The sequence below is a fragment of the Neomonachus schauinslandi genome, chromosome 11, assembly GCF_002201575.2.
Source record: "Neomonachus schauinslandi chromosome 11, ASM220157v2, whole genome shotgun sequence".
NCBI lineage: Eukaryota > Metazoa > Chordata > Mammalia > Carnivora > Phocidae > Neomonachus > Neomonachus schauinslandi.
In genome coordinates, this window is record NC_058413.1 from 47724137 (window position 1) to 47739360 (window position 15224).

The 15224-nt window shown below is 44.5% G+C and overlaps 2 protein-coding genes and 2 non-coding genes across 4 annotated transcripts in view; 1 reads left to right on the forward strand and 3 right to left on the reverse strand.

Annotated features, from left to right (window-relative positions):
- Window positions 1-4231: 4231 nt before the first annotated feature.
- On the reverse strand, window positions 4232-7615 carry RPL27A (ribosomal protein L27a). The gene is made up of 5 exons (XM_021685748.2): window positions 7567-7615; window positions 7112-7175; window positions 6595-6670; window positions 5546-5720; window positions 4232-4407 (listed from the first exon to the last, which is right to left on the reverse strand). Exons 1-5 carry the CDS (start codon window positions 7567-7569, stop codon window positions 4279-4281), a joined length of 447 nt encoding a protein of 148 aa, XP_021541423.1. The 5' UTR covers window positions 7570-7615; the 3' UTR covers window positions 4232-4278.
- On the reverse strand, window positions 4516-4646 carry LOC123326312. The gene has a single exon (XR_006541016.1). It is a non-coding gene; the product is annotated as a small nucleolar RNA SNORA3/SNORA45 family (small nucleolar RNA).
- On the reverse strand, window positions 6311-6441 carry LOC123326313. Its single transcript, XR_006541017.1, has one exon. It is a non-coding gene; the product is annotated as a small nucleolar RNA SNORA3/SNORA45 family (small nucleolar RNA).
- TRIM66 (tripartite motif containing 66) overlaps window positions 7568-15224 on the forward strand; it is a 54402-nt gene continuing 46745 nt past the window's right edge. The window contains exons 1-2 of the mRNA XM_021685746.2: window positions 7568-7616; window positions 7820-7998. Coding sequence (XP_021541421.2) covers window positions 7568-7616; window positions 7820-7998 — 228 coding nt within the window. The remainder of the gene's footprint in view (window positions 7617-7819; window positions 7999-15224) is intronic.

Genomic DNA, 15224 nt, shown 5'->3' on the forward strand with positions numbered 1-15224 from the left:
GGGGGGGGGGGGGGGGGGGGGAGGGGGATTTTTTTTATTATGTATAAAATGGAGGTAGACCTAAATAGATTTTTTTGTTGTTTAGAATCAACCCATACATTGCAGGATGTCTAGCAACCTTGGTTGCTTCCCCTCTATGATTGTGACAAACAAAAACTGCCCCATTCATTTCCAAACTGCCCCCCCTAGAGGATGGTTTTGCCACTATTGAGAGCAAGTCTCTTTAAACTGCCTTTCTGACAACCCTAGGGCAATTACTCAGGGGCAACACAATACTGTCTCCCCTCTCCCAGAAGTCCCAGTGCCTACGGAATGTCAGCCTTCCTCTATTATGGAGGTGAGAAAGGCCCTGGGTTTTCTCCTTAGTTTGGTGACTTTTAGAGCAGGGCGGGCTGCCATTACATCTTCCTAAATGCTTTTTTTTTTTTTTTTTTTTTTAACTAAATACACATGCTCTGGTAAACTATAGTGTCAAAATGAGGAGTCTGGGCTTCTTAAAGGCAATATTTTGAAGGAGTGCCCTTGGAAACCATATTATTCCAACTCCAGCTCATATTGGAATTAGGGCTCCCCCAAAATCATTCTAATTACAATCACAGCTCAGTTCAAATTTTTGCTAAAAATATACCCTTTATTTTACATGGAGACTTGTAACTTGTACCCAAAGTGACTTATTTATAAAGATAAATAAACAATATTTAAAAAACAAAGTGGGAAAACAAAACTTGGGCTGTAAAATAGAGCCAGAATGAAACATACACTTGAACTTCTATTCTTACTAAGGGTGATACCACAAAATTAGTTTCTAGAGCCAAAGTGGTAGTATGCATTCCAAAACATCTTGTTTATTTGCCTATGGAGGTGGGAGTGGGTGTCACTTAAAAAGTCATGAAAACTCTAGACCAAGAGAAAATACTACTTTTCGGTACTGGCAAGTTACTGGTAACTTGGAAATTATTTTCTGTCCATTTATATTGCCTTTTAATATAAATATGAATTTGGTTAAGCAAGAAACGCAAACTATCAAAACATACATCTCCCTCACCTCCCACAGCTCATGAAGAAATGCCTTCTCAGTTTTATGTTCTCCCAGAACATTTCCATTTCCATGTATGTACAAGCAGGTGTCCAAGGTACCTTGAACATCGTAGCTGGCGCTCATCTTTTTGACAACTAATTAACAAGCTAATTCTGAGAAGTTTGGAAATTCCCCTCTTTCCATGTTCCCGTAAGCGCGGCCTAAGCACGACCTCAAGCGCTGCAAGGTTGGCCCGGCCCCCAGTTCTGAAGGAGCCCACGCCCACCGGGAGCCGGCCGAGTTTAACCTTCCGCCTCGCCTGGGAAAGTCTCTCCGCCGCGCGACTAGTCCGGCCCCGCCCCTTCCGGAACTGGCTGCGCCCACAGAGGGAACCGGCGCCGAGCGTCCTTCCGGTCGTGGGAGTGGGCAAGGTTAACGTGACCCCGGAACCAGAATCTCACACGCTACGGAAGTGGTTCTCAGGGCCTGAGGCGAGAGGAGCTGACCAGTAGGGCTGTTGTGCGACGGCGTCGCAGAGGTCGGACAGTTGTAAGCCACAGGGGTAGCCGCGGGAGCGCCAGGCCCTGCAGGGCTCTGGCCGTTGCCATCCTCGTCGTCCGCCTTCCAACGCTGCACGCCTTCCGCCGATGGTGCGCCCTTCGGCGTTTTCAGGCCAGGGGCTGACTGCGTTTGGCTTAGCCATCAAGTAAGAATACGCGTATTTGAATTGGAAGCTTAAATTCGATTGAGCGGATTTTGATAATGGGGTCGGGTCCGATATCGCCAACTGATCTTGTTAGAGCTGCAGCTCCGAGGTTTGGATGAAAATGTATCTAAAGCACATGTACATTAGGCCAGACAGACATCCTTAGCAATTCAAGCTTACAGAAAATAAGCATGTCAACCTGATGCGCTGGGTGACGTGACTTTACCGGTTTGAAGAGGTAAACAAATGGTTAAAGACCACGGAGTTACAGGGGCATCTAACAAAGCTCTGCTCTCCGTTTTTGTGAGGACTTCCATTAACCCTGTGCACGTATCAGCCACTGAAGAGACCAGTAGCAGTGTGGGCCTCTGTGCCTGCAGGACAGACTACTCAAAGCTTGGCAGCTTCGTTTGTTTCCTCAGCGTGGACTCTATATTAATCTCAGCAGTGGTCCGTTTCACGCAAATACAAAGTCAAAACGTAAGGTGTGTGGTTGGTCCCATCAAAAAAGCCAAGTGGTCACTATAGGTCTGCACCCTTCATTTGTAACGTCAAAGTATGGCTTTGCCTCCTGGCTTCCTTGGCAATATTAACACCAGCATACAGGATTGGAATGAGTATTATCCCACTCAACCCCATCCTGTTTATGGATAGTGATGCTAATAGTGAATTGCTGGGTAAGAAACCGGCTACTGAGGGACTAGTTTTCATGTATGGTCCACTAAATCCCACCTGTCCATGCCTAACCATTTAGCTGTCAGCCCCACCCCGATTTATCCACTTGCCAAGTCCTGTCCATTGGGTTTTCTGAATCCTACTCCTCGTTTTCTCATTCCCATTTTCTTTGTCCCAACTCCCACTGTAACCAAGTCCCTAACTACATTCTTACTTTGTTTTAACTTTTCTGAACTGGTTAGCATGTTTGCTCTTCCCTCTGCTTGGATCATTTTGCCTTGACTTAATCAGACCAAGGGGATTAATTTGTCTGCCCCCTTAATCGTTCACAATATAAGTCAAAAAGGTTCAGTAAATGCTTCCATTTTACTTAATCCACACAATCCTCAATTAAGATGAGAAAATTGGACTAAGCTTAAGCCACACACAGCTGTTAAGGTTTGGATCAAAAACTCAAACCCCATCTGAATCTTAAGATACTCTACATGTTTGTATCTTCAGTGTCTAACTGTAACCAATTAGACATTAAATTCTCTTAATATCAACTACAACCCATTTCAGATCCATGACCTCAGCTTCCATATTATATGTCCTCCAAAAGACACTAAGGGACAACCAGTTTTACCTTTCTCCATCAGGCCCATCAAAGATCACATCCAAATTATTCATTTGTTTGTCCAACTGAGTACTGAGTAAAACCTTCCTGGCACTTAACCAAATCAGCTAAGTTTGCTGTCCAGTTTCCTTTTACTTGAGGGTCTGCAAAATCCTCTGAAGGTTGTCACAAACTTGTCCCATAGAAACTCATGGTTCCCAGCCCATGTATCACCCCAGAGGACTAAGTTAACAACACTGCCAAACGAAACCTAGTTATATTTTAAGCATCATCCTATTCCTTTGGACAGGGTTCTAGAAAGCAACTTTTATTTTGGGCCAAAGAAAACTTTAAGTTTTGGAAAGAACTAGAAAAACTGTTAGTCAATTTACCCTGAGATCTGAAGGTCCTATCTGCACACGAGCATTGGTCATCATTATGGTTTTGTAGGAGATACAAACCCTAGAAAACCCAATTCCAGCTTCTAGCTTTTTCCAAATTCTATGCTAAATACATTTCAGACTAGAATCTTTAGCATTTCATGATGTAGTTCTTTGAACATTAATGCACAGGGATACATAAATCCTGACAAATGCTTTTTAGATTCCAAACCACTTTCATGTGTAAAAGCCCTGGTGTGTTTAACATTCAGACTGCTGGGCCCCATCTCAAGATTCTGGAACAGTATGGTAAATAATGGGGGCGGTCAAGGAGGAAAAACTTTAGGTTCAGGAATTATATCCTTCACAATCACTTTAATCCTATCACTCTGTCCACTCTTTAGAATGTGCCCCATCAAAACTGAGTCTTCCCTTTTGGGGTGCCTGACTGGCTCAGCTGGTAGAGCAATTAACTCTTAATCAGGGTCGTGAGTTCAAGCCCCATGTTGGGTGGAGAGCTTACTTTAAGAAAACCTAACAAACCCTGAGTTTCCCCCTTTTGAGCCACATATTACAGTTAAAGGGTGTGTTCTCCCCCTCATTGTAAATTCAGAATATGCAATGCAAACTGGCCTTTCCACTACATGTGCTATCATTCTCACTTTATAAATGAAAATGTTCAAGTTAGGTATTGGGCCAAGTCCTCTAAGTGCTGGCGCTCTCTTTCACACTTTCTGAGGGGAGTTGGCAGAGGGTCTCAGGCCTTCATACCCTTACTCCTAGAATCTGTTAGGTGGGTTTCTGATGTACAGGTAAGGAGGTAAGGGTGCTAAAGAATTTACACCCAGACCAGAAGAGAAAAGCACTTGTTAGCATTTAATGAACCCCCCCCCCAAACGTGGCTTCAAGCTACTAGAACGCAGGCGCCCCCGACACCCTTAATCTTCTCCTCTGCTCTTCTACTGAAGAATTTGGCCTTCACGATGACAGGCTGTTTTGGGAGTTTTCCCTTTCCCAAAACTTTGTAGTAGCCCTAGAGGAATAGAAAAAAACACAAACTTTAATACACACCACAGCAGATACCAACTCCCTGGTATGAAGAAAGATGCCTGCCAGTCTACACCATCTAGGAGCTGGGAGGGCATGTTTCTGATCTGGGCACTACCGGGGGCACTGACTGCCCTCGCCAGTGAATCAAGACCAGCAGATTCTCTCTGAGGACTCTAGCACACCAGGACAAGAGATGTGTCAGGATGTGACTCTAGCCTCAAGCAAAGCACACCCACCCCATCCTATTCAATTACCGCGTGATAAGCAAAAAGACCACATTCCCAACCATGTTCCAAGAAGGTCCTCACCATCAAAATTGCTCAAGGACTGTTAAGTAGGCTGGGACAAGGGATTTAAAACTTAACCAAAAGCCCCTTTAGGGTTTAGACTACCTCCACACCCATGGGAGGTAAAACTGACACAAGGACTCCAAAAAACGTACAAAAATGCTTTGTCGGGACGCCTAGGTGGCTCAGTTGGTTGGGTGTCTGCCTTTGGCTCAGGTCATGATCCCGGGGTCCTGGGATAGAGCCCCGCATCGGGCTCCCTGCTCGGTGTGGGGAGCCTGCTTCTCCCTCTGCCTCTAATGAATAAACAGATTTATTAAAAAAAAAAAAAATGCTTTGTCATCACTGTTTTGGGGTGTGCGGAAATCTCTTTCAGATAACGCAGATCCATAAATAACAACCAAACATCTTAGGATTTTATTTGATAAGGGACAGAAATGGCCAGGAGCCGTGCCTCCTGTAAGCAGGGTTGTGTAAGAGGGACCAGAGCCAGCTGACAGGAGATACTGCCAAGGCTTAGGCCAGAAATGCAAACCTGTACAAATCAGGGCAGAAACTGTGGGGATGGGATTACTGACTGGGAAACATTCAAGAAATAACAAAGTAACTGAATGAATGAGGGATTGGAAAGATGATTCTTCTTCAAATATTTTGCATGAATTACAACTGAACTACAGTTCAATTTTGGTGAGTTACCTGTGGAAATTCTATCAAAAGATGAAATAGTCTAGTAGGTAACTGGGTAGAGATTCCAGGTAGGAGATCAAATACATTAGATTATCCAGAATTCTGAGAGGCATGGACCACAGAGTCAACAAATACTCCTTCACTCACCGATCGCACCACATCAATGATAGGAGCAGCTCCAGTCTTGTTTTTGGCGGCATTTACCCGTGTCTGCTCACTGACCAAGGTCCACAGTTTATCAAGGTTGACAGTTGGGCAGAAGCTCTGGTTCCTCTTTAAGTGGTAATGTCTCATACCAACTTTTCCAAAGTAACCTGGGTGACTAGGAAGAGAAAGGCAATCACGTTCATAACCTGACTCCAATTAAGAAGTGATGTGTATCATCTTCATAGTTCATCTCTCCCAGTTATAGTGTAAATTGCTCACTGGTGTACGACAGTGACATAGCAGGTACTCCATTCACTGTTGAACTAAAACAAATCTTTAAAAAAAAAAAAAAAAAAAGCCACCAAAGATGTTCAGGAGTAGGAGACTAGCCTTATTTCATGGAACCAGAAGTCACTGAAAAAGTCAGAGACACGGGGCGCCTGGGTGGCTCAGTTGGTTAAGCGTCTGCCTTCAGCTCAGGTCATGATCCCAGGGTCCTGGGATCAAGTCCCACATCGGGCTCCCTGCTCCGTGGAAGCCTGCTTCTCCTGCTCCCTCTGCCACTCCCCCTGCTTATGCGCTCTCTCCCTCTAATAAATAAATAGTATCTTTAAAAAAAAAAAAAAATGTCAGAGACAATGCCAAGACCAGAGGTCTTCCAGAACACCTGACAGCATTTTATGGAAATTCTACACATTCTTGTAATAAGAGATTTTCTAAGCAAATTTGGGGGCATAAGTGAATCTAGCAGGTGCATAGTTAATCTGATGTCACTAACCCGGTGACTGACTATGCCATGAGGGTCACAGCCAGTGAATAAGGTCAGCAATTACTCTTCGAGGACTCTAGCACACTAAGGCAATAAGCTGATACCCAAGCGTGACTCTAGCCTCGATGACAAGTTCTCAGTTCGCATCAAATGTTAACTTCGTAAAACGCAGCAACACAAGGTTTTTCAGTGTTAAGAGGCTTTCTTCCCACTGAAGGTGTCGGAGCCAGCCCTCTGCCCCTAACTCCAAACTGTCAGTGCCAGTCCAAGAAACACTCACTATTTGTCAAAGTTGATCCTGTGGTGATGCATGCCACCAGCATTACCCCGGCCTCCTGGGTGCTTCCGGTGCTTGCCTGCAAGAATACAAAGCTACATGGCTAACGTAGCCTTCTCCAGCTTCTCAATTCTTCTCCTTTTCCCACAGTTCTGCGTATTTCTTACCTTGTTCCCAATCTACAATTCCTCTTTAAGCACAGCTATTTCCTCAAGTTTCCGGGTGAAACATCTCTTTGTAATGTTCCACATCACAGCACTATCTACAGTACTCCGTGCCTTCGACAAATTAACACTTTGCCCAAATCAAATTTCCTCGCCCCAACTGATGTGAAATCCTCTTAAAAGTGGAGTACGGTAGAGAATGCCAAGAGAAAAAAAAAAATCAACCGCTAACAGTCAAATTCAATCCGACTGACCGCACAAAGCGAACCCCCACTTCCACCCTACCCACTTCCCGGCTAGGTAAGCACCCGGCGCGGAGAGCTCAAAGCCGACCAGGATGGGATGCCGGCACTTACCGATGCGGCCGTGGCCGTGGCTCACGTGGCCCCGAAGTTTCCGGGTCTTCCTCAGTCTGGATGGCTGTATGGAAAAAGGTGCTTGGTGATAAGGCCAAAGGGAGGTGGGACAGAGAGCGAATCTGACCGTCTGCGAAGGGTCTGTAGGCTCGGGGGATCAAGGATCTGCTTCGGGTCACATTCAGCAAAGGTGATGTTACGGCCTGGCCCAGGGCCAGGCGGCCTCATCAGGGCGGCGCCCGAGCGCGCGAGCCCGCGTGTCTCAGAGATCCGAACCCCGGGCAGAACACGCGGCCCCAGACTACGGGGCCCATGCCGGGCACCCTGCCCTGAGGCTCGCCATGGGCAGCCTGGAAAACCGGGCGAAGATCAGGGGTAGGTGGTTGGGGTGCAACGCGCGTAAGGCTCGCGGCCTGCACAACCAACGAAGCGGACGCACAAGAAGAACCACCTACCATGTCGGCAGCCCAGACGGAAAAGGGAGGCCTTTGCGAAATCTCGCGAGGTACCGATAACGGGGGCGGAGCCAACAAGACTCACTTCCGGCAGGGAGGCCGGGCCTAGGGCGGGGTCTCTTGAGTCTCGCGGGTCTTGCTGGTCTCGCGTGACTGCAAGTCCGGCCGTCCGCCTCTTTCTGTGGGGTGTCCTCTCCTTCCCGGTGGCGGTGGTGGCCGAGATACCCTGTCCGCGCAGTCCTCTTTCCCTCAGGCTCAGAGGCTGAAAGCTGTCGCGGAATCCGCGGCTTGGGGCGCTGTGTGGTGCACGCCGCCGCGGCGCTTTGGCCCTGGAACCCGCTTAGGCCATCGTATCTCAGCTCCTCGCCAAACGCCCCAGTTCTGAACCGTCCCCCGCGCCTCGCGTTCTTTGTGGTCTGCTCGGCCCTGGCGGTAGCTGTTGCTTGCTTGTCCTCTGGCCGCAGTGAGGATTCGCGAGGCACTGTTTGACCCTCAGTGTGCCCACCGGGTGTCTCGCTCTGCTCCCTTTGAAGTCCTTCCCTAGGTGTCTAACACCCACCGGCACCTGCGCACCCACATTCCGGAGGGGGTGCTCGGTCTTAATTTCACTTTTGCCCTTGTGCTATCATCCTGGGCATCCCCAGTTTGAACAATCCTTCATACTTCAGGGACCTGTACACCTGGTTGCTTTATGGTTCTTTTAATCCAGACTCTAAATACTTTTTCTAACCACCAAATTTTAATTTTCACCTGAACCTACTTGACATGGCCTGATCCTCTCTCCTGGACCAGAGAACCCCTGCTTAACCTCGACCCTGTGAAACTTCTCTGACCCGTTCAGTCATTGTTGCTTACTCTCCCCACTTGTGCCCCACACAACCTAGTACATTTAATTGTCGACCACATTTGTCTTCCCTACCCGACCAAATTCCTTAATGGTTCAGGATTATTTTATTCTACCCACGCACTCCCAGTTCCTGGCATGTAGTACATGTTCAAAAAATGATTAAGTGACTGAATGTACTTACTCTCACCTCACTCAGTGGACGAGCCATCTCTCAAGTCTCAACCGGTGTCCAAAATCCCATTCTTTCAATTACTCTGTGTTGTATTTTCCCTGCCTCGTTCCTGTCAGCTAAAATATATTTTAGCTAAAATACCCTAAATTCTCCCTGACTGCTTTCTACCTACCATCCTTGCTCTTTCCTTTACAGCCAAGCTCCCCAAAAGTACTCTGAATTCTCTCCATTTGTTCATTTCCCATTCATTGTTTCATCCACTGCAATCTAGCCCTCAGGCACACCACTCTTACTCAAATCATCAATTAAACAAATACCAAATTGAATCAACTCTTCCCATTCCTTTTACCACTGGTTCTCTCTGTTGTACTTCACCTCTTTCACTTCTTTATAGAAACTCTTGCCTTTTTCCTAGCTCTTTGGCCATTTCTCAGTCTTTTCAGGTTCTTCTAACTTTATTCCCCATCTAAGTGTTGATCTTTTTCAGCCTCTGGTCCTTGCCTCTCTCAACTTTTCACAGTACACAATCTTCTTGGGTGAGCTTATTTTGGGTGGCTTCAATTCACATCTCCATTGCTGAGCTCTACACTCATGTATTAATCTCTGATTATTATTCCTTGGACATTCTACAGACAAACTTGGTAAACGTGTTCAAAAGACTTCAATCTTCCTTGCTCACTGGTGCCTTCTCCTTTATACTATATCTTGGCGAATGGCACCCCTGTCCACCTAGATAGTGATGTCACGGAGACCTGAAAATTGTTCCCAAGCCTTCGTTTCCCCTAATACACACTGTCACCATATCCTTCTGTTCTATATCTCAAATCTGCTTCCTCCTGTTAAGCCCCTGTGCCGCTGCCTTCATTAAGATCCTGATCATGTTTCTTACCTTGAGTCACCCTGCATTCTAACTCTCCTCCAATCCCTTCATCCTTCACACCTCTGCCAGGTTAGTCTTCCCAAAACGTAACTTTCATCCTTTCACTTACTTGATCAAAAAGTTGGATAGCTCCCTATCACAAACAGAATACAGCCCACTTGCCTTTCCAAACCAACTTCAGCTTCTCCTCTTACCCGAGCTTTCTACTGCAGCCAGACTTGATACATCTCTTCTGCCTCTTTGCCTGTGCTGGTGCTATTTCTCATGCCTGTAGTGCTCATCTTCTTCCTGATCAGATATCCTGAATCTTCCTCGACCTTTAAGGCCCACCTTATATTCTGCTTCTTCCCAGAACTCTGCAGTCCACAGATCTGCTTTTACCTCAGTGACCACTCCCTCTCTGACCTCACAGCATTATGGTCTTCATCAGTCCTTCAGTCCTTGATCACATACTGCCTGTGACCAGCAGAAAGAGGGGCCTTGAGAGTGGGGGGTAAGGCCCAAGAAGAGATCACCCCCTATTTGAATCAAATCTGGCCAGTAAGTGCACAAGAGATAAACTGAGCTACCCTTGGGAACATGGTCTGTGAATGGAGGTAAGCTGGGCAGAGCTCTGGGAATGAAAGGTAACCATCAAGTGTCCTGTAAGGAGGACCTAGAGCAAGGACCAAGACTGTCCAGGGGGTAGAGGTAGGATTCTGGGTCATGGGCACTACTCCTGGGTAGGTTTGCCAGGTTCCATGGGTATAGAGAGAGCTACATCCTAACCCTCAGGCCATCCATCTGAATGGAAATTCTCCCTAAGTGGATCAGCACTCTGTGTTGGGTTCTGTGTTCACCTAACATTCTTCTCATTGGTGGTTTGATCTCCAGGGAAGAGGGCATGCCCTGGGCGATTGTCTGGCTCTGGTTTCTAGCAGGCTCCCTTTCATTCCCAAGGCAATCTTATAGCTTTAACATAAGGCTCATGTGCTGTTCATCAGTGTAGGTCAGTTTCCCTAGGTTGACTAGCTCTGAGAGAGCAAAGGAAGTTTGAGTTCTGTATCTGCAAAGTTGAGTAGCATCCAGACATTAGGCATTTGGTGACCTGTCCTTCTCCACTCAGGCACACGGAACATGACCCTGAGACATGACCTCTGAGAGGCCTGCTTCTCTGTGACATCTCTTCTGAAATAGAGCGTGGCCTTGTGACATACATCTCAGGCATTTGGGCTCCCCCAGAGAGTCAGGGCCTCAGAAAATACCTGTGAAATGAGCAGAAGGGAGATAATGCCAGGCAGCAACCTGGTGAGACAGGTAAATGTGCTGACCTTTTTGGTACCCCAGACCTTTCTCCAGGGGACCTTATGAACACACCTCCACCCTGAAGAGGGCCCTGTGATCCCTCTTTCTTCCTCTCCTCTCTGGGTTCCTGAGTTCCAGCAGTCCTTCAGATAGCAACCACAGCATGGGTGGATCCAGCCTTGTTTGCTTGCTCTCCATCTTTAGGTTTGGATGTTTGGAAATATTATGTTGCTTTCCTTTTTCAAGTAGAGGATTGTTCATTTAAGATGGGAAGAGCCTGGGTTTCTGTTCTTTTTAAGTGAGAATTCTAGAAAAACTCAGAAATCCAAATTTATTTCGGAAAGGATTTTAAAAATTGCATGTAATAGAAAAGCCAGTGAAACATTAAAGGAAATGTTAAAAAATATAAGTATAAACATCTTGAATCATAATACCTCCAATGCTGTTTTTATGTCTGAATATTACCTTTCAGCTCTTGTCTACACGGAGACATAGCTGCCTACGAAGCTGATGATCATAGCACACAAATCCTTTTGTATTTTGCTTTTCATTTAATACCATGACATTCTTCTGTATCACTACCTGGTCTTCATGATTGTTATTATTAACAGCTTAAGACTAATTTATCTTCAGCAGGTACTATAATTAACCAAGCCATTTTCTCCTGCAGTTTGTTTTTTGTTGTTGTTGTTGTTGTTCTTATTGTGTCCTTTGCTACTAGTGATGCAATGAGCATTTGTGTGTATGTGGTTTTTTTCTTCTATTGAATAACTTGTCTAGGGTAAATTCCCAGGAGTGAGATTGCTGTATTATAGGGTATGAACATTTTATTTAATAAATAAAATATATTTATTATAGGGTATGAACATTTAACACAGATGTTACCTTGCTAACATTTGTGAGCAAGGTAAAGTAAAAATTCATTTTATGCTATTTTCCCCCCAAATGGATTGGAGCAATTTATGCACCAGCAGCATGTATAATTACCACTTTCAACTACACCAGGCTCCGGGGTTTTTGTGGTTGTTGTTTGTTACGTTTTTGTTGTGGTTGTTTTTTGCCTCTATCAGTAGTTGTTGATCTATGGCAATATGGCATTTAGAAGAAAATCCATAGGACCACAGGGTTGTCTTCAGCACAAAGTAAAAGTCATCTAATTTCTGGGAGTCTTTCCATACTGTGTTGGATAGATTTTTAAAAAATATCATGGTGCTACATGGAAAATGCACTCCTAGAAGTTTTGTTGGAAGCTAGGATGGAAAACCTTGTTGCCGTTAAACTCAGAATAGCAAGATGTGAAGAGAGGAATTCTAGGATCCTGAAGGGCAGTTTATCCAATAGCACAACAAGGAAGGGCTTAAATATTTGGGTTTTCATTTAATTTCAGATGATAAAATTAGCAGAAAGAACACAGAAGTTTGGGTTCCTTTCCCAGTTAGCCAAATGATACGAACAAACAGCATATTCTCTTTGGATCTTGGTTTTCTTGTTTGTATAATGAAAAACGCTGATATTCATTCTTTCATTTTTAGAAATATTTATTGAGTGCATGCTATGTTCAGAGACTACATATGCGTGCCAGGCAGTGAGGAGCGGGGACAAGGGTGAACAAGAAAGACTAAGTCCTGTCCTAGGACTGTGTCCAGGACAGACAGTAAACAGGGACACAGGTAATATGTAACACTCAACACCGTCTAGCTTGAGTGGATGTTCTCTCATTACCTAGTGTGTCTCTCTCCCCATTTTTGCCAGAAAGGAGTACTGCTTTGATGATCAATTTGTTCTGTCCTATGCATGCAAACAGTCTTTGGAAATTCTTACTCCCAGGGTGGCATGGAATGACTCCCTCTGCTATTCCTTGGCCAAGTTGTAGAAACCAGATCAGGCTGTGGGGTGTTCCAAGGAGGGATTTGTGAGCAAGGTAATTTTATACGTGAGGTTTTCTGTCCTTCCAGACTTTCACATGATGTTTCATTTAGTCCATGTTTCTCCGGGACTTAAAGAGAGGTTGCAGGCTGATGACTGGCATATTTTGTTTGACTCATGCTGTTTTCTCATGTTTTTAAAATGTAATTAGTTGCCAACGTTTCAGAGTTTAAGTAAAAAGTTGGATTTCTGGCGTTTTGGAAAACTAAGGTTTGGCAACACTGGACCCACATTCTTTTAGGCGGAGTACTTCACTATTTATATCACTGGCCCCTGTAGGCATTTGAATTTGCACCCCTGGCTTACGTACGTTCTGCCATCCTCTATCCCCTTCCCCAGGTCAGAGGAGATAGGAAGGAGAGGGAAGGGCTAAGGGGGTAGTGAAAAGCAGCCAGAGCCAGGGGATAGAAGAGATGTCATTTGACATCCTCAAATCAGAGACTCCATTGCTTGGCTGTGCCTTTAATTTAACCTTTACCCTCATAGAGTCACTTCCATTGCTCTTCTAAGACAGAAATGAAATATTTATATATACTCATCCCGAGTAGTGCCCACTGGTGTTGGAAAGCCATGCCACCTCCTTGAATCCCCAGAGTTGTTATTTAAAGCCTAACGCAGCGGTTTGGAAAGTGCCGTCTGTAGACCTAGGATGGGTGGGTGGCAGGGGGGACGGGGAAGGTCCCTGAGACTCTTTTGCAAGTGTCCACGGGGTCACAAGTATCCACAGGATCACAAGTGTCCATGGGGTCAAAACCATTTTTATATGAATACTAAGATGTTATCTGCCCTTTCCACTGGGTCAGCCTGGTGGTGCCAGAGCAAAAACCAGAGATGGTGTGTAAAAAGCCGAAGGTGCTGGTGTAAGTCATTGTATTCTTCACTGCCAGGCATTTGCAGGAAAAGAGAAAGGATGGGAAGGGAAGGGAAAAGCCTGTCTCACTTAGGAGTGTCCATGACGAAGCAGTAAATGTTTCACTACATTTCAGTCCTTGAACACACATGCTTTTAAAATTCCGTGTGAAGAAACTGGAAGAATGCATAAAGCACTTCTACTTATCAAAGTGAGGAACTGCACTTGTGCTGTAGTGTGAATTGCAAGCTGAACCAGCCTGGTTTTGTTGTTGTGTTGTTGTTATTGTTTTTTGTACGACACCAGCTTTACTTGAAAGAACAACTAACAGACTGTGGTTATTCAGCCTTGGGAATTTGGCAGCTATTTTCTCAAAAATGAAGTGAGCTTGTCATTTCAAGGAAAAAAACCTGACAGTATTTGTTGCCAATGATAAAATTAGAGTTCCCAGCAAAAATTAAAATTCTGGTAAAGGTATAGCTGAGTTTGACATCTTTATTTGAGTCTGACATCTTCCTCGTAAAGAATTTTTCAATGAGATTCGAGGCGATGTGAACGAGTGTGATGTTTTGTTATTGTCTAATGAAACGTCAATGTTTGGAGCATCTGCATAAGTCATTGAACCAGTATTTTCCAAATGGCAAATGCTTGGTGTTATAAAATGATGCCTGGGTAAAAGAGCAGTTCACAGTGCAAGATAGGCTAGTGGATTTTAATGTAACGGTAAGAAATGTTCACTGATGTAGTTTCAGATTCCACATTACAACCAACCTTTAAGAAGCTACCACTTGTAGAATCAAAGAATGTCCACAATTACCTGATAAGACTATTAAAAATTGTCTTACCTTTTCTAACTGTACAGCCCCGTGAGGCTGGATTTTCTTCATACACCATAAACAAAACGACAGAGAGTAGACTGACTGCAGAAGCAGGTATGGGATTCCAGCGCTCTCCTATTAAGACAGACATTAATGAGGTTTGCAAAAACGAAAAATGATGTCACTCTTCTTACTGAATTTATTTTTTTGAAAATAGCTAATTTTTTCCTAAAAAGTATGTTATTCGAGTTGACATGTAATAGGTTTATTGTTTTTGAATGAATTAATAGTTTTAAGTTATCTCAGTTTTCATTTATAATATGGTAAATAGCAGTAGATAGAACCCACATAAATAAAATATCTCTGGGGTCCTGAATAATTAAAAAAATGTAAAGGAGTTCGAGACCAAAGAGTTTGATATTCTCAGAGTCTAATGAAATAAACTCAGCTACACTTGAACCTTCGAAGACAGACTACCCTTACCTCCACAGGGCTACTATGCTGCCCTCTGGGAAGTAAGTGCTCTTAGAGCCCCAGACTGAATCAGGGGTGAAAGTACATCCATTATTTTATTTAGTGACATTTTGCTGGGCCCCCAAGCAGTGGGGCCTCTCTAGCCCTGTCACTCTTTGTCCTGAATGGGTTTGGCTCTCAAAAACTACGGCCTGAAATGAAAGTTCAATCAAATCTGCAATAATTACAGAGCTCCAGATTTGAATTAAATGATTTTTGTTTTCTCTCTTAAGTAAGTACAAATATAAAACCAGGTACACTTCTTTTGCTCTTATACAAGTATAAAACTGAATACAGTTTACAAGTTATAAAAAAAAGCAAAACAATCAAATTAATAATATTGATTTCATTTGCAGATGATGTGTTGC